Source organism: Peromyscus leucopus, chromosome 3 (genome assembly GCF_004664715.2).
Source record: "Peromyscus leucopus breed LL Stock chromosome 3, UCI_PerLeu_2.1, whole genome shotgun sequence".
In the NCBI taxonomy this organism is placed as follows: Eukaryota; Metazoa; Chordata; class Mammalia; order Rodentia; family Cricetidae; genus Peromyscus; species Peromyscus leucopus.
Window position 1 is genome coordinate 101,705,730 of NC_051065.1, and position 18,743 is coordinate 101,724,472.

Genomic DNA, 18,743 nt, shown 5'->3' on the forward strand with positions numbered 1-18,743 from the left:
AAAAAGAACTACAGGCAACTAAGGAATGGTGAGAGCTGGAGACATAGTCTTCCCTAGGGAAGAGCTCACCAATTGGTTATCCTATACCAAATGGTCAGCTCTGAAAACATATATATACAAGTAACATAAGAACAATCAAGTTGTATTTATATACTTAGGAATACACACACAGACACACCACCACCACTACCCCCAACTAAAAAGAGGCCATGCATTTGAAAAAGATGCATGGGGTACAGGAAAGGGTTTGGAGAGAGGGAAAGGGAAGGGGAAATGCTATATTATAATCTCAAAAAATAAATTATTTTATAAAAATAAAGTGTAGCATAATGTGATCCAGAAACAAACTTAAATGTGGAAACTTAAAAAGAGAGATGATGTGCCAATCATGAAGTTTGAGGATGAACATGAGTAATGCTTAGAAAATTGATAACATATGTAAGATAAATCAGATAAATCTTATCTGCACACTGAACAAAAAAAAATGTATAATGTATGATAGTTATATGTGATCAAAAAGAAAAATTTATAATTTACATACCCTTATGACTCTGAAATAGTTCAGAATTTCATCCTTTCTTTGAGATAAGGTATCTTAATTAGGGTTTCTATTGTTGTGACTAGACACCATGACCATGGTAACTCTTACAATAGAAAACATGTAATTGGAGCTGGCTTACAGTTTCAGAGGTCTAGTCCATTGTCTTCATGGTAGTGTGCAGGCAGACATGGTGTGGGTGAAGGAGCTGAGAGTTCTACACCTTGATTCCCAAGCAGCAGAAGCAGCTGTGTGCCACCCTGAGTGTAGCTTGAGCGTAGTAGACCTCAAAGCCCACCCCCACTTCCTCCAGCGACACCACACCCACTCCAGTAAAGACACACCTCCTAACAGTGTCACTCCCTATAGGGGCCATTTTCTTTCAAACCACCACACAGGGTTTTATATATCTTAGACTGACTTTGAACTTGTTATTTAGCTAAGGAAAACCTCTACTTTCTGATTTGCCTTGAACTCCACCACCTCCATGTAGGCATCACGGGCATGTGCCACCATTCTCAGGTTTTGTGGTACTGGGAATCAAGTCCAAGAGTTAATGTGTGCATGCTGCTAGGTAAGCACTCCAGCCCCTAAACTACATCTCCAGTCCCCAGTCTAGAACTGACATGAAATATAGATACAAGGTGGGGAAATGAAGTTATTAACATGAAAAACTTGGCATATAAAAGATATTATAAGCAACCAAAAAAAAAAAAAAAAAAAAAAAAGGCTAGGCGTGGCAGCACACGCCTTTAATCCCAGCACTCAGGAGGCAGAGGGAGGAGGATCTCTGTAAGTTCAAGCCTGGTCTACAGAGTGAGATCCAGAAAAGGCACAAAGCTACACAGAGAAACCCCTTCTTGAAAAAGAAAAGATATTATAAGCTATTCAAAGACATAGATTAAAAACAGATGCTTGCAACTTGTAAAGTCAATGAGAAATGTTAAAGGAATGCTTACTCTACTGCTTTTCAGCATAAAAATAAACAGAAATAACCATATGTTGATCAGTAGATGAGTTTATGGGTTAAGACAAAAGAATACTGCGTATATTGACTGTTAGACTCACATGTTAATATGGCTAAATCTCTGACATCGAATGAGAAGGCATGCTTTTAAAGATAATATACAGCATTGTATCTAATATATTTTAGACATTTAAGGTAAGATTGTAAATTATGAGTATAGATTGTTAAAATTATTAATGTTTCTTATTAATGCAACATGCTAAAAAGATTGAGAGAAATCTAAGTCCAGTATAAAGGGTGCTACTAAGAGGGGATAGATTACATTGGGGAAACATGTCTGTAATGTTTTATTTCTTAAGCCAAGTTGTTAATACCTTGTTAGGCTCCTAGTGTGTCTAAAATATTAAAAATGCTAGAGAATTAGGTGAAAAAATTTAGAATTGAAGTAATAGCAATAAGGAAAAAAATAATTGATTTGAAAGAAAAGAGATGCTGGGTAAGTAAAGCCGAAGCTGATTCTTTGTTGTGTTTCATTGTTAACATTGTTCTGATTTCTTTCTTGAGAGATATGGATAGTTAGAGGTAAGAGAGGACATATGACCAAGGAGGGAAAAAGAGAACATAAAGTATCAGACAAGCTTAAAAGTTATAACTACATGAGATTTAGAGGATGCTATATGTAAAAATCCAGATTTTATAAGTATTTCTTGACTATATGATGTATTAGTTAGCTTCACAGTTGATAAAAACTTTGAAAAGGCCAGAGAGCCCCAAGAAATTATTTAAACCTACACTTTTACTTTGAAAAACTTAATTGATTTGAAAGAAAAGAGATTGTGGTTTCATGAGACTGTTAACAGATTTTAAAGTGTTACTTTACCTAAACTTATGTGCATTGAAAGATGTGGCAAACTTTCTACTTCATATTACACTTTTCCAAACCAGAGCCTAAGAGGTCTTTTTCCTCTCGTTTGTAAAGGGCTTGGGGGTGGCTGTGTATTAGGGAGGGGCAGGAAGGTTGCTTGTCTTTTGTTTATTATCCTCTCCTTCTCTCTGTGATCAATGATGTCCTTATCCAGAGGCCCCAGTTCAAGTGCCCATCACTGGGGATCAGAATGTCTCGGACAAAATACAGAAAGAGTTCATCAGTAAACAGGTTGTGACCAAGATGACAGGGCCTGAAGAAAAACGTTCCCTGTGGGACACTGCAGGTAGCTGAACTGGATGGTTTGGGCTCCGACTTCCTCTGTTCTCCTATGAAGACTGTTGCTTGAAATAACAAGCAGCAATGTGCTCTCCAGTCTCTCTCTGCTGTGTACAGGTCTCCACCCTGCTTGCTCATGTGAAGCAGCTGAAGGGTTCTAGCTACGGTTTTGTTTGACTTTAGTATGGATAAAATTGACATTTTAAAAATTCTTTAAGATATTTATGTAGAACTTTTGACTATGTGATATTACAAGGTAATCTTATTGCCAGAAATTGACTTACCAGGGGCCTTTTCTTTTTTTCAGTAATTTATTTCACTATCACAAGATACTCTCCACATGAAATATATATATAAGGCTTGAGAAAAGGCTTTTTGTTGTTGTTGTTGTTTTATTACCATAATCGGGACAATTTATTTTTTAGGACTGTCTAGAACTTTTTCCTTCTTTATATTCTTGTTTTTGTCTTTTCTTTATTGTTTATAGAATTAATCCTCCATCTGATAGAACTGTTACATTTTCCCCTAATTTATGTCAATCATTCCATACGATTCATTTTGAATACAAACTTTCTTCCTCTTATTCTTCCCTCCTTTCTTACTTTGCATGCAGTTTCCAAGTCATTATTATGAAGCTCTTATCATGTTTAAATTATGCTTGTAAGATCCTGTTTTACTGAATTTTTATAGCTGCTTTTAATTTTTTTATCCTTTAGAATATTTTAAAAATGAATAGTAGTGATACCAGTTGTTGAATGTATTAAATATGCTATACATTTTAACTGAGTTAAAGTAGTCTCTCACATAGATTACATAATATTTTTTATAAAGATAGTCTCCTACCATTGTTGTACAAAAACTGTTTACTCTGTAGATATTCAACTCATTTACTTTGGAAGTTATTTTACTTCAATAGGATTATGCTGAAATTGCCTGCAGTAGCATGCTTAATTTAGTATTAGCTTTGGTTCTAAGAGATAAAAACCCGAAATGTAACAGGGTTTAAAGAGGACAAGAAAACATTTCTTATAAAGTCCAGAGCTCAGGGGGCAATGCTCTGCGTTCCTCTGTTGTTGCATTTCTGGCCTTCATTCTCAAGCTGTACCATCAGCTGGCATTCCACCCAGCAGGAAGAAAGGAAAAGAGAAAAGCTTCTTCTTCCTTAGGGGAGCTTCTTAGAAGTTACACTCTCGCTGGCAGTGATGGCGCACGCCTTTAATCCCAGCACTCGGGAGGCAGAGCCAGGCGGATCTCTGTGAGTTCGAGGCCAGCCTGGGCTACCAAGTGAGTTCCAGGAAAGGCGCAAAACTGCACAGAGAAACCCTGTCTCGAAAAACCAAAAAAAAAAAAAGTTACACTCTCCTTCCATCCTAGAGGCCAGCCTAAGTCATGTGGTCACATCAAGTTGCATTGACAAGGAGGCTGATCCTTTATTCTGGTAACAAACATGCTCAGCTATTGTAGAGGAAAAAGAAAATGTGTATTAGAGGACAGCTGATATTTATGCCACAGTTATGACCTAGAGATATTTTAGAGCATAAAGTACTTTTCTTTTTTTTTTTTTTTTTTTTTGTTTTGTTTTTCGAGACAGGGTTTCCCTGTGTAGCTTTGCGCCTTTCCTGGAGCTCGCTTGGTAGCCCAGGCTGGCCTCGAACTCACAGAGATCCACCTGGCTCTGCCTCCCGAGTGCTGGGATTAAAGGCGTGCGCCACCACCGCCCGGCTAAAGTACTTTTCTTTTTACATGCAGTTTTTCCTAAGACTTTAGATTTGTAGTCTTGGAAACACTCCAAAATTTGACCACTTTTTTACTGTTGCTAAATGAACGTTCCTGAAACCATTTTGATTATGTTAGTCTCCTGATACACTTTAGTCCTCATTGTCCTTGGGAATAAAACCTAGCTCTTTTAGTAGTCTTCTAGAATGTTAGGACCAGCTCCAAAATAACTTCACCTGCTCTGGTTTTCCCCTCTTATCAAATCTGTAGATGTTTGGTGGCTTTCCTATTCCACTCTGGGTTATGGGGCTCCTTTGCTTTCAGTGACTTGATTTCCACTTCTGAATGTTTCCTATCTTCAGAGACCCAAGTCGGTTGTCTCGAGTTCTCCTATGGTACTGCTTGCTAGAATTACTTTTTTCTTTGTTTGGTTACTTAATACCTCTTCATCTGTCTCTCTCTTATGGTGATTCTTTTTTTTAAAAAAACTTTTAAAATAGATAATACATTTTTAATTGGTTCTTATTTTATGTGTATGGGTGTTTTACCTGTATGTATGTGTGTGCGCCATTTGAATTCCTGGAGCCTATGGAGATCAGAAGAGTATCGCCTTGAACTGGAGTTACATACACATGATTGCAAGCCACCATGTGGTCTGGAATCTGAGCCCAGGTCCTCTGCAAGAGCAACACATACTTTTAGCCGCTGAGCCATCTCACCAGCACCTTATTGTGATTCTGTAGCTCTCTATGACATGTTTGAATATATGTGATTTTTAACTCCAATTTACACTTTTCTAAACATTGTGGTATAGATATTTATGTTTTGCAGTGTCACCAATGATGGCTTTCATATATGAGATGGTTAGAAGTTTTTTTGGGTCAACTTCTTGTATGTATTAATGTGTTCATTTTGTTCTCCTAGGTTACAGTAGTACCACTGTACAAGACGGAAGAACTGAAAACCTGCCAGGCACTAAATCCATTGAACAGAAGGAGGAGATCTGTGTTGAGAGGACCATCCCTCAGGAACGCTGCCCAGAGAAAGAAGGATCCTTAGAGATAGACATTGCAGGTAATGCAGTATATGTCAGTCAGTGTGTGTGCCTGAGTGCTAGTGTCTCTGTTTCTGGTCCATTGTGATGAAAATAAGATGCTTTTCTATTTTACTTACCAATAACATTTCAATATTGCTCTGTCAGCATGGCTATATATATATGGATTTGTAAAATAAATGTTAATTCTAGGGAAATATATATAGAAGCAGAATTACAAGTAAATACATTCAGCCTTCCATACCCAATTCAACCAACTCCATGCAGAAAACATTTGAGAAAGAAGTTTTCTTCGTTGACCTAGTATGGTCTTCTTTTTCTTCTTTTTTTTAAAAAATCATTACTCTTCACAGACAGCACAGGATAATGACCATTGGCCTTAGCATTTACCTTGTTTCTGGTGTTAAAAGTAATATAGTGACAATTTAAAGAATAGAAGTACTGATATACATCCATGTACATAGATATATGCAAGCCTCTTCCTGTTTTATGTAAAGCACTTGGCATCTACAGATTTTGGTATCTGTGAGAAGTCCAGGAACTAATTCCACCAGACACTGAGAAATGATGATCTTAGAAGTACAGTATCATGTCTTAGTAATGAAACATGGAAACCTGAAGTTACCCTAGAGTACTGAGAAGGATAACATCAATATATAATAGTAAAAAGCCAAATTAAATGACTTTGTTTGTATTTGACCCTGATATTACGACAAGAGCACACAGAACACAAACCATTTCTGTTCACCTGTCAATTTTTACCTGTTAGATGAGTTTCCATGTAAGAAAAAGGAGCAAGGATTCAGTCTACTAACTCAATATGCTGAAAAGAGTTTCCAATAACTACTCACATACAGAATGTATAAAATAATTTTTTCCAAGGGTACAAGTCCTAGGAAAGGATGATAGTATAGAAAAACTGGATAACCACATTAGAGGAATGAAGTCAAATCATTACTTTACATAAAAATTACATCAAAAAAGATTAGACACAAACAGAAGACCTGAACTCCTAAAACCAATAGAAGACATAAGAGTAAAGCTTCAGGTATTTTGGTAATCACTTTTTTAATATGACAAATGAAACTTGGTTAAACTGAAAAACTTGTACACCTGGAAGCAAGCAAGAATGTAAATAGACTATCATCAGAATTGGGAAAATCAATTCATCTGTCAAGAGTTACACCTAGAATTAATAAGGAGCATGTGTACCTTGAAAACAAAAAAACAAACCTGACTTAAAAATGAACAATGAGTTAAACATATAGTTCTCCAAGGAAAATATAGATTTGATCCAAGAGAATATGAAATGACACTCAACTAATTTAAGAGAAATGTAGCTCAAAACACAAGGAACTAGCAGTTCATGCTCATCAGAATGGCCACAATTAAAGGATGCTACCAACTGTTGGGAAGAATAAGGAAAACTTGGAATTAATGCACTACCAGCAGGAATGTAAAATGGTGTAGTTGTTCTGGAAAACAACGTTGTATTCCCCTAAAAAAAATTAAAGAATTACCAGTTGATATAGCAGTCCCACTTTGGTGCATATATTCAAAAGAATTCAGAGCAAGACCTCACATTTCACAACATGTTTATCAGTGTTATTCATTATAACCAAGAGGTAGAAGTGATCCAACTGTCCATCAGATAATGGATAAGGAAAAAGTGAATTATTGGTCAATGAAGAGTAGTTGTCTTAGTTTGGGTTTTTGTTGTGAAGAGTCACCATGACCACAGCAGCTCTTATAAAGGGAAACATTTCACTGGGGCTGGCTTCTAGTTCAGAGGTTTAGTTCATTATCATTATGGTGGGAAACATGGTAGCATACAGGCAGACATGTTGCTGGAGAGGTAGCTGAGAGTTTCACATCTTGATCTGCAGGCAGCAGAAGGAGACCGTGTGCCACACTGGGGATAGCTTGAGCATATGAGACCTCAAAGCCTGCCTCTACAGTGACATACTTCCTCCAACAAGGCCATACTTCCTAATAGTGCCACTCCCTATGGGCCGAGTATTCAAATACATGAGTCTATAGGGGGCTGTATATCTGTTCAAACCACCACTGTGGTATATGCCTGTAACCCAAGCACTCATGAAGCATAAGCAGGAGGATTACAAATTATAGGCTACTATGGTCTACATAGTGAATTCAAGATCATTATGGAATACATAACTAGACCTGTCTCAAACAAAATATCAAAAAAGAAAATGTGTTTAAAGATGGTTATTATGAAGCCTTCATGAGGAACTTATGTCACATGCTACAGTATGGATGAACCTTATAAGGACATATACTAAGCAAAATAGCCTAGTCACTAAGGCACAAATATTTTTTGATTATACTAATATGAAATATCTCAAGTAGACAAAAATCATAGAAACAGAATGTAGAAAGGTGATTGTCAAGTGCTAGAGTTAGGAGGAGGATGGACAGAGAATAGTGTTGTCCAAACAGACCTTGATCTTGTGATTTTCCTGTCTTAGCTTCCCAAGTACCTGGAATTATAGGCTTCTGGCTTATTTTGGTAATAATGTTCTTTGGAACACAGTTGTCAATTTTGATAAATGTGAGTATTCATTTATCATGACACTAGCTATTAAAACAACTATTTCCTCATCAGATGGTTCTGAAACTTTTACCAAAAATCAACTGACTATAGATACATAATTTTATTTCAAGACTGTCAATAGTATCTGTTGATCTATGCTTTGATTCTATGATAATACCAATCTGTCTTGATTACTGTTGACTTATCGTAAGCTTTGACCTAGGGATGTGTTTTAAAACTTTGTTTTATTTTTCAGAATCATGTTTTCTCCTCTAGATTCCTTAAAATTACATATGAATTTTAGAATTATTTTGTCAGTTTCTACAAAAGAACAAACTGGGATTCTGATAGGGATCACACTGGATCTATAGAATGTTACTGTTTGTTTTCTTTTACTCTATGGATGAGGTGTTTTTCATTTATTTAAATACTTAATTTCATAGCAGTACTTCGTAGTGTTCAGAGTATGGGTTTTGTGATTCTTTTATTAGATTCTTTTCTAGTGTTTTATTTTTGTGCTATAATGACTAGAATTATATTTTCAAGAATTTGTATATAGGACTTTAATAATTTTTTACTCATTTACTAGCCACCATATTTTTATAGGTAGTCCAATTGTCTTATTTCAATAGTGTATATGTTTGTATTTGTGTATGTGTATGTGTATACACATATATTACATAAAACTTATATGAAGTGCCTTTTCCCCCCATTTCATGTGGTGAATATAGTCAGACTGGTAATTAGAACCACTTCTGTATTAGTTTCTTTTTTATTACTGTGATAAAACAACATGATCCAGGCAACTTACAGAAAGAAGGGTTTATTTGGGCTTATGGTTCTGGAGGGATAGGAGTCCATCACCATCATGGAAAGGAAGTGTGGTAGCAGGCAGGTATAGCGACTGGAGCAAGTGTAGCAGAAGTTTTCTCCAGTCCTGCCTGGCCCACCCACGGTCAGGACAAATCTCTCTCACCTGCCAGTCCCGCAGCCACTTAGACACAACCAAGTAAATACACAGAGACTTATATTACTTATAAACTGTATGGCCATGGCAGGCTTCTTGTTATCTAGTTCTATCTTAAATTAACCTGTTTCTATAAATTTATATTTTACCACATGGCTCGTGGCTTACATGTTGGTATTCATGGCAGTGGCTGGCAGCGGCTCCTGACTTAGCCTTCCACTTCCCAGAATTCTCCTCTCTCCTTACCCCGCCTGTACTTCCGACCTGGGTACTGGCCAATCAGTGTTTTATTTATTAACCAATCAGAGCAACACATTTAACATACAGAACATCCCACAGCAAGCAAGCTAAGAGCTTATGTCTTAAAACTGCAAGCATGAAGCATAGAGAGTGAATTGGGAATGATGTAAGTCTTTGAAACCTCAAAGCCTGCCCCCAGGGATATACTTCATCTAGCAAGGCCACAACTAAGCCTTCCCAAACAGTGCCACCACCTGAAGACCAAGTATTCAAATGCCTGAGTCTCCAGGGGACATTGTCCTTCAGACCACTACAACACATAGGCATAGTTATATTTGCTGTATATCCTTTGTTACATATTTGTGCTAGAATTGGTTTTTATTTCATTTTCAGTTTACTTACTATAAGTATATAAAATTCAAATTATAAACTCATATTTTTATCTTGAAACCTACCTAAGTTTTTATATTAGTTCTAATTGTTTTTTTTTAATGGATTTCTTAGTAAAGGCTAGAATAGAATTCAGTTAACAACATTTAAAAGTTAAGGTAAATGTACATCTAACTGATATATCTGATACATAGATATAAATCTGGCATTGTAATATAAATCTATGAGTATATATTGACACTGCAATGATACTAAAAACCATGAGAAGAAGTGTGACATCTTGAAAGGGACTTTTGGGTGTGAGCATACTATCTAGATAGAATTGGCTCTTGGGGGAGACCATTGGTCACATCAGAGCTGTTATAATCCGGTGGGGTGGCTAAACTCCATAAAATTTGAAGAGAGAATTGGTTTGGGAATGAGTTAAAGACCAGGAAAATACATGTTTGCTACTTTAGCAACTTGACTGTGAAGAGGAACAAAGGAATGAGCCAGCATAAGAGTTTTTGAATGCTGCTGCCATGATTTGAATGGGCCAGCAATCAGGGATGAAGTGTTAATGTGCATCTCAGAGAAACACATTCTAGTAAACTGTAAGATATGATTGCCTTCAACAATGCCTGTTTTGATGTGGAATGATTGCCCAAACATGAGGCTTTAAAATAAGTTCTTTTCACTTCACCCACTTAATGCTGATGGTGAAATCTCTAGGTTTTAGCTGGAGATGTCCATCTAATTCTTACTAGCAGGGTGAACTTCTTTAAAGAAAGAACACATACAAAAAATGGCCTATCTAGAACAGGTCATGAATATATAAGGGAACTAATGGTAGTGTGGAGAACTAAAGGGCTGTCCTTGAGGTCATGTAGCTTTGTCACATGATGGAAGAGTTCCGTCCAGATTTGTTTTGTTGTTGTTGTTGAGACAAGGTAGCCTTGACTGGCCTAGAACTCACTGTGTAGACCAGGCTGGCCTTTGAACTCTCAGAGGCCAAATGGCTTCTGTACTCTAGTGCTTGGACACTTGTTTTTAGTTTTTGAGACAGGGTACCATATAATTAGACCAGGCTGGCCTTGAACTGGTTGTGTAGCAGAGGATGACCTGGAATACCTGATCCTCCTGTCTCTATTTTTTGAGTGCTGGGACTATAAATGAAGTTTATAGCATTTTAGGAATTGAACCAAGGGCTTTGTGCATGCTAGGCAAGCACTCTTTCATCTGACATCCAGCCCCAGCTCTGTCACATAATGGCAGAGTTAACCCAGAATCCATATATTTTGATTCATGTCAGTCTGGTTGCTAAGCACATGTTCTATGTCTAAAGAAAAAACAGTATTCATAAAGAAATACAAATATTTCTAAATTCTTTCAAAATCTTTTTTTCTTTTTGTTCTTTTCAGAGTCTGAATGTCATTCAGCATTTGAAAACACCACTCACTCGGTCTTCAGGTCAGCCAAGTTTTACTTCCATCATCCAGTGCACCTGCCCCATGAGCAAGATTTCTGCCATGAGTCTTTGGGAAGGAGTGTTTTCATGCAGCATTCGTGGAAGGATTTCTTTCACCATCATTCAGAGCACAGCTGCCTTCCTCCTCCTGGCCCAAGTGCAGACAAGACCAAGATGGATTATACTAGAATTAAAAGCCTCAGCATCAATTTGAATTTGGGAGACAATGAGAAGATGCATACAATCAAGAATCAGGCCAGAGACCCAAAAAGCAAAAGACAGACGAATGACCATAAAAAGGATCAGAAGGTCACCCCAGAGTTAGCAACACAGTGCACCGTGAGTTTGAATGAACTCTGGAATAAGTACCAGGAGCGACAGAAACAGCAGAAACCTCCTGGCGTTTGTGATAAGAATGAACTCTCCTTGGTGGAACGACTTGATCGTTTGGCTAAACTGCTTCAGAATCCCATCACACTTTCACTCCAGGCCTCAGAAAGTACACAAGATGAAAGCAGAGGGGGGCGAGGAATGAGGGGGCGGACTGGGAGGAGGCAGCATCCGCAGAAGTGCAAGCTGCAGAGGAAGTGGCCTAAGAGTCTGGAGAACGGTCGGAGTACTGGTGACTTTAGGAAAAGCAGAGTGCTTCCTCATCACGGTGGGAAGTCCAATCAGATTAAGATTGAGCAGGTTAAGTTAGATAAATACATCTGGAGGAAACAACCAGGGTTTAATTACATCAGCAACACCTCCTCGGATTCTAGACCCTCAGAGGAAAGTGAGCTCCTCACAGAGAGTCCCAACATTTTTTCCAGCACGACTTCTCCTGTGGACTCAGATGTATTGACCCAAACTGACCGGGATGTGACTTTAAATGAAAGGAGTAGCTCCATATCCACCATTGACACAGCCCGATTGGTCCAAGCTTTTGGCCATGAAAGACTGTATCTGTCACCCAGGCGAATTAAATTATACAACAGTGTCAGTAATCAACAGAGGAGATATCTGGAGAAGTGGGCCAATCACAGCAAGAAGGCACTGAACACAGGCTATCCCCAAATGACTTCTGAGCACACCAGGAGGAGGCACATCCAGGTACACGGCTACAAATTCAACTGGCATTGTGACTGCCTTTTTTGTGGACTTTTTAGTTAACCTCTTCACACAGGTGGAAAAAAAGCCATTTGCCCTTTCCTCACTATAACGTTTCTTCCCAGCTGAAAAGAGTGAGAAAGTGTAGCACAGCATTATTGTTTGTTGTCATTTCTTTCCACCAACACACACTTGCCAATCACCCTTTGGATGCAGACCTTTGCACTAGATAGTTTTCGGAATCTGTGAAGTAAAGGAAAACCCCGACCAAGGGAGCTTCAAGCTTAGCATGGCCTCTATTTGCCCTGGGGAAGGGGGTTTTGTTTTTTGTTCTTTCCTCCTGTCTTCTGAGAAGTATTTGAATTGCCTTTAAACACATACACATATGATACGACATTGTTTTTAAGTAAATGAAACATTAGGATCATATAAAAATTGAAAATGGGGTAAGCCACACCATGATTTAAAAGAAATAAGATGGAAAGACAACTTAAAGCCAGAGGGCAATAAATACACCTGGTGGATGTGTTTGCCAGAAATAAGCAACAAGTTTGGTGTTACATGCTCTGGAAGATAAGTTGTAATCACTCAACATTGTATTATAAAAGCAAGTCAGAATTTCAAAATCATTAGTTATTTCAGTTACAAATACCTAAGTGAAGTTTCTTCATCTGTCTTCATAAAGAAGACATTACAAGGTAACAGACTTCCAAATCCCTCATGGTAGATGCCACAGTCGCCAGGCTGTGAGGTTGCATTACTTCAATACGAGTTGGTTAAAAAAAACAAAACAAAACGAAACAAACAAACAAACAAAAAAACCGCAAGAGTAAAATTAGAGCCATATACATGATGGTGCACACTTGCTATCTCAGCATTCAGGATGCTGAAGCAAGGGGGATCATGAGTTTGAGGCCAGCCTTAGCTACTTAGCGTAAACCTGTCTCAAAAAGCAAAATCAAATCTAGAGAAGAGCTCTCCAAGGAGAGATGCTCTGTCCATTGGAATAGGGAAAATAGAATTTATATTTATTTTACTCAAGCTTTCAAGTTTTCTATTTTTGTATATTTTATAATTATATGGTTAGTGAAATAATTTATAAATAAATGCAATTTGTGCTCAAAAATATTTTGTCGGTAGGATTTCATGGCCACTGCTGGCCTATAGGGAAGGAGATAGGAGATGCTCTGTTTACCATAAGCAGTATTTCTCATGATTAAGCTTTGGGTGGATATGAAATGACACTGATTACATACATTGATTTTTTTTTTTTTTAAGTCATAAACAGACTGGAAATAACACTGGAAAGAGAGAAGAGGATTCAGGTAGAAGGTTAATGTGTGACCACGTAATACAAAGTTTACACTTTTGAGCTGAACATCATGGTATATATCTGTATTTGAGGTACTCAGGAAGCTGAGACAGGAAGATTGCTGTGAGTTGGAGGCCATCCTGAGATACTTAGTGAGACCCTATCTCAAGAGTCTAGAAAGTTTTTTTCCCCTGATTAAATAATTTTAAAAGACATTTGGGGCTTACGATAATCATCCATGCCCTGCCCTTTTCACCAGCCCTTGGCAGCCAGTCTTCTGCTCCTGTCTCTGCGGACTTGTCTGTTGTGGTCATTTCATAGAAGCACAACTATATAGTATGTGATTTTTGTCAGGCTCTCCCCTGCCCCCACTCCTTTTGAGCCAAGCGCTCTACCACCAAGCTGTGGTTCCAGCCCCACATAAGACTCATCTATGTTAAAGCACAAACAGTACTTCAGATTTTCATGTTTGATACTATTCTGTTGTATGTGTCTACAACATACTGGGTTTTTATCTCTGTATGCATCCAGCGATAGACAGTTGGATACTTTCAGCTCTTCAGCTGTTGTGAATAGGGCTGATCCTGGATCCCTATCTGCAGTTCTTTGTGGTACACCTAAGAGTGGAAATACCAAATCATATGGCAGTTCTCTCTTCCTAAGGAGCTGCCCAACTGGTAAGACCACAGCGGCTGTCCTTTCTGCCCCTGCCAGCAGTCTTGTGAGGGCTCCTGCAGGCCGCCTCCTCTGTGGCTGCCTGGTTTTACGCTCTCACCAGTACTGTACAAGGGGTTCCATTTCAACACAGCCTTGCCAGGATTTATTTTCTCTTTTTTAATTTTATCTTCTAGCTGTGCTATTGACTAGGAAGTGGTTTCTCACTGTGAATTTGATTTACATTTCTGTAGTGATTAACCATGTTGAACTTGTAGTATATGCATTTTAACCATTTGTGTATCTTCTTTAGCCTTTTTTTTTTTTTTTAAAAGTCCTTTGACCTTTAGAAACTTAGCTACTTGGCTTTTTGTACTGGAGTTGTTAGACTTTTCTTTATCTTCAGTATAGTAGCTCCTTACTAAATGCATATTCTGAAAATACGGTTTGCATTCAGCAAGCGGCCTCTCACGCAGTCACTTTGTTGATGGTATCTTGCGACATAAAGTAGTTTTAATAGTGCAGCATTTACTTTTTGTTAACTGTGTTTTGGGAGTCAAATCCAAGAAATTGTTGCCAAATCTGATGTCATAAGGTTTTTGTCTTTTTAGTCTAGCTTTAATATTTAGAAATTTATTTTGAGTTAATTTTTTTTTTTTTTTTTTTTTTTTTTTTGGTTTTTCAAGACAGGGTTTCTCTGTGTAGCTTTGCGCCTTTCCTGGAACTTACTTGGTAGCCCAGGCTGGCCTCGAACTCACAGAGATCCGCCTGCCTCTGCCTCCCAAGTGCTGGGATTAAAGGCGTGCGCCACCACCGCCCGGCGTTGAGTTAATTTTTATATATGGTATTCAGAAAGGATCTATCTTCATCTTTTGGCATGTTGTGTCTAGTTCTGGCAAGATCGTTTGTTAGACTATTTTTTCCCATTTGTTCCTTGGCACTGGTCATCAGAAAATCATGTGACTGTGTGTGCACGCGTGCGTCTGTCCGTGTCCACATTTGGATACTGTATTTTGTTTCATTGGTTTGCTACTCTTTAAGGTGTATGGTTTGTTTTTCCTTGTGCCAGTACCAGTTTGAATTCAGTATATCGCCATCAAAAGTTTTGTTAGAAAGAACTGTCCTGTTTTCGAGGGGATTGTTTGTCTTTATTTTATGCATGTGAGTGTTTTGCCTGCATGTATGTATGTGTGCCTCATGGGGTGTTTGTCTGGTGCCCATGAAAGTCGGAAGAGGCATCAGATCTCCTAGAACTAGAGTTACACATGGTTTTGAGCCACTATACAGGTACTGGGAATCAAACCCTGGTCTTCTTCAAGGAATAAAAAGTGCCCTTAACCACTGAGCCATCTCTCCAGCTCCCTGTCCCCACCCAAAACTTGTTTTTGTATGACATTAATAGGTGTGCAGAGAATTCAGATTTCCAAATCTCTCATTAATTTTTATTTTCTGCCTGAATGATCATCTGACCCTCCAGTTTTGTCCTAGTGAATCTTCTCAGAAGTGCGGTGAAAGATAAGTACGAGAGAAATACTGTGCAGTTTCTATATCATTTCTGTCTCCTCTTGCTCCACCTCATCTTCATCATCATCTTTTTTTGATATACATAGTTTTATTGTATAATCCAAAGCTTATCCCAAGCTTGTAATCTTTCAGCCTAAGTCTCCCAGATTGTAGCTTTACCGTCTAACACTATCATGCCTGACCAAAAAAAATAAATTTAGTACTAAGAATTGGTTTAATTAAATGTGTTCCCATTCATGGCCTCCCTTTAAAAAAATTTCCCTGTAGCCATTCTTATTTCAATCATGTGACTGGCCTTTAAAAAGTGTATTTTATGTATTTTGAGTCACATGGGTTCTTAAAAATTATTGTGTTGTTGAGCTTGTGGTGGCACATGCCTTTAATCCCAGGACTCAGCAGACAGAGGCAGATGGATCTCAAGAGTTCAAGGCCAGTCTGATCTATAGAGCAGGTTCCAGGACACCTAGGGCTACACAGTGAAACCCTGTCTCGAAGAACCAAGAAAAAAAACGTGTGTGTGTGTGTGTGTGTGTGTGTGTGTGTGTGTGTGTGTGTGTATACACATTTCAGTATAAAAAGCATACCACTGTTTCTTCTTCCTCTTCCTCCTCCTCTTCCCCCCTCCTCCCCCCTTCTTCCTTTTATGCTCATTGGTTCAGAATCCATTGACATCTAATCATTACAAGTATATCTAACCCAGGTGTCTAATCACTGCATAATACTCATAATCACTGCACATTTACATGTGCTCTGCTGGGCACTCGGCCCATATGTCCAGCGCACAAAACAAGCAGTGCAGATCTTTGTCTCTCTGAGACAGTCCTTTGCATATATACTGGAAGTGGGATTCTTGTCAGGCTACATGAATACTTAATTTCATACCAGAGTACAAAATTTCCTTTTCATCTTTATTCCTGCCTGAATTGTATAAAAAATTTCCGTTTCTACTTTTCAGCTGGTAATATCAAATCTTCATTTGAAAATAAGAAATACAGATTTCTAAACCATGTAAAGATAACATTTTGTTGTTGTTTTGTTTTCATGTGATCTTTTTGGTTTTTCTAGTTGTTTTGTGTCTGAGTGAATGCTACTTGTCTTTGTCTGCCATATTCTCAAACTGTGGCTATGGCACAGTAGCACATCTTTCCTTGTCAAAAGAGAAGCTTTAAAGAGATTTATTTTCAGCTTTAACACATTGACTTGCCCACCCACAGACGGTTCTAATACGGAATATGACCAGTGGGGTGGATGCTCTAACACACTTCTTTGAGACTCACATACACATGAAGAAAGAATGGGAGACTGTGGTACAGTATTAACAAGTTTAAGATATCTCTGTAAAACTCTTCTCAAAACACAGCACCCATTGTTAATTCCAAACATCAATGGAGTATTTACAAAAAATAATTGTACATTAGGCAAAATGTTGACAAATCTCAAATTAGTTTTATAAGTAAGCTGGTATTCTGTAACCACAACACAGTAAAACTGAGCTGAACAAGTATTTTAAAATTAAATACATGAGAGTGAAATAAACTTTTCAAGGTCGTAATAGTATGTCAAAACTGTTGTGGCTGAATCTGTGGTGAGAAGGACTTGTCCACCATAGGAATCCATTCCCAGGACTCATCAGTACAGTCGCGCAGATCCGTTAAAGGAACAGTAGTTCCCTCTCTGGTGGTTCTTGCCACCGAAGGAAAGAAGATCATATCTAGTGATGTGGAGACACAGGCACAGACACAGGGACGTTTCTTAGATTTACAAGAGTGAGTTTGCCTTCATGTATGTGTGTGCATCACATGGGGGATAAAAGTGATTTTTTAAAGGTGGTTTTGCAGTTTTTAGGCAGATATATTTTAGAATCTAAATGGATGATGATTGAGGAAAATGTAAACTGACCAAAAAGTTACAAAACCTACCTAGTTAGCTAATCAAAATTGAATTGCTGTCTATCATCTATAGCCTACTACCTCCTGCCCCTGAATGTAGCCCGTCTGGGATGTGTGCTGTGTTATCCCCAGGCCCAGTTTAGGGACTCAGCTTTTTAACATCTGCTAATACTCTGAAATGTGTTTAAAAATATTTAGTTTAAGATTTGCTATTGATATTTTTATGTTGTCTTTTATAACCTTTTTCATTATTCTCTGAAGACATTTTTGTTGATTCTTACATATTAGTTGGACTGCAATTGTGTTATTATACACATTATTTCTCTATTCATTCCAATAGCCCCAACTTCAAGATTATAAACACAAACTTTCTACTGAAAAAAATATGTAGGGGTAGGGAAGCAGTACATTTAAACTGCTAATGTATGTACAATTTATTTTGTATGTAAGCATTTCTAAATAGTCAATTATCACTAAATATCTTTTAATAAGAAAGTAGTGTAGCCAGGCGGTGATGGCGCACGCCTATAATTCCAGCACTCTGGAGACAGAGGCAGGTGGATCTCTGAGTTTGAGGCCAGCCTGGTCTACAGAGCTAATCCAGGACAGGCTCCAAAGCTACAGAGAAACCCTGTCTTAGAAAAACAAACAAAAAAAAAAAGAAAGAAAGAAAGTAATGTAAAGTTACTAAGAAAATCTGGTGTCCTTTTGGTAAGCTGGACTCTTAATCATTAAGACTCACTAATTGAGTAGCATGGTTCTTTTAACAGTTGGAATATGGGGGACCTGGTCAAAATGAAATGATCTGAAGTGGAAATTAATTCTGGCTCAAGTATGAAGTTTTATTCACTAATCCTAAAATTGGATCAGAGCCTCCAAGTAAACCTAACAGATCAGGTGCAGTTAAAAAGTCTGAGTCAAAAAGATGTCCAGTCACCCGTGAGTGATCATGATCCCTCTTGATATTTAGAGCCAGCAGTTACGGGGTTTAAGGGAGTACAAAGAAGAAAAGCTACTTCCAGACCATAATGTTCCCAACTTGATAGAAAACCTTTGAATTGCTGCTGTCCTGCTCTGCCACTCTGCAAGGTTTGCGTGACTATGAGTCAACTTCCTGCTTTCCCCACATGTTGATGGTGGAGTTAAGTCCTGCTTACCTTTCTCTGGTGTTCCTCAGTCCTGCTGTATCTGGGAA

The 18,743-nt window shown here is 38.1% G+C and overlaps 1 protein-coding gene across 5 annotated transcripts in view; it reads left to right on the plus strand.

The window, feature by feature from the left end:
• Alms1 (ALMS1 centrosome and basal body associated protein) overlaps window positions 1-18,743 on the plus strand; it is a 119,931-nt gene that overhangs the window by 85,159 nt on the left and 16,029 nt on the right. For all 5 annotated transcript variants that reach the window (XM_037203861.1, XM_037203860.1, XM_028860201.2 and 2 more), the window contains 2 exons: window positions 5,350-5,499; window positions 11,031-12,172. In XM_037203861.1, coding sequence (XP_037059756.1) covers window positions 5,350-5,499; window positions 11,031-12,172 — 1,292 coding nt within the window. The remainder of the gene's footprint in view (window positions 1-5,349; window positions 5,500-11,030; window positions 12,173-18,743) is intronic.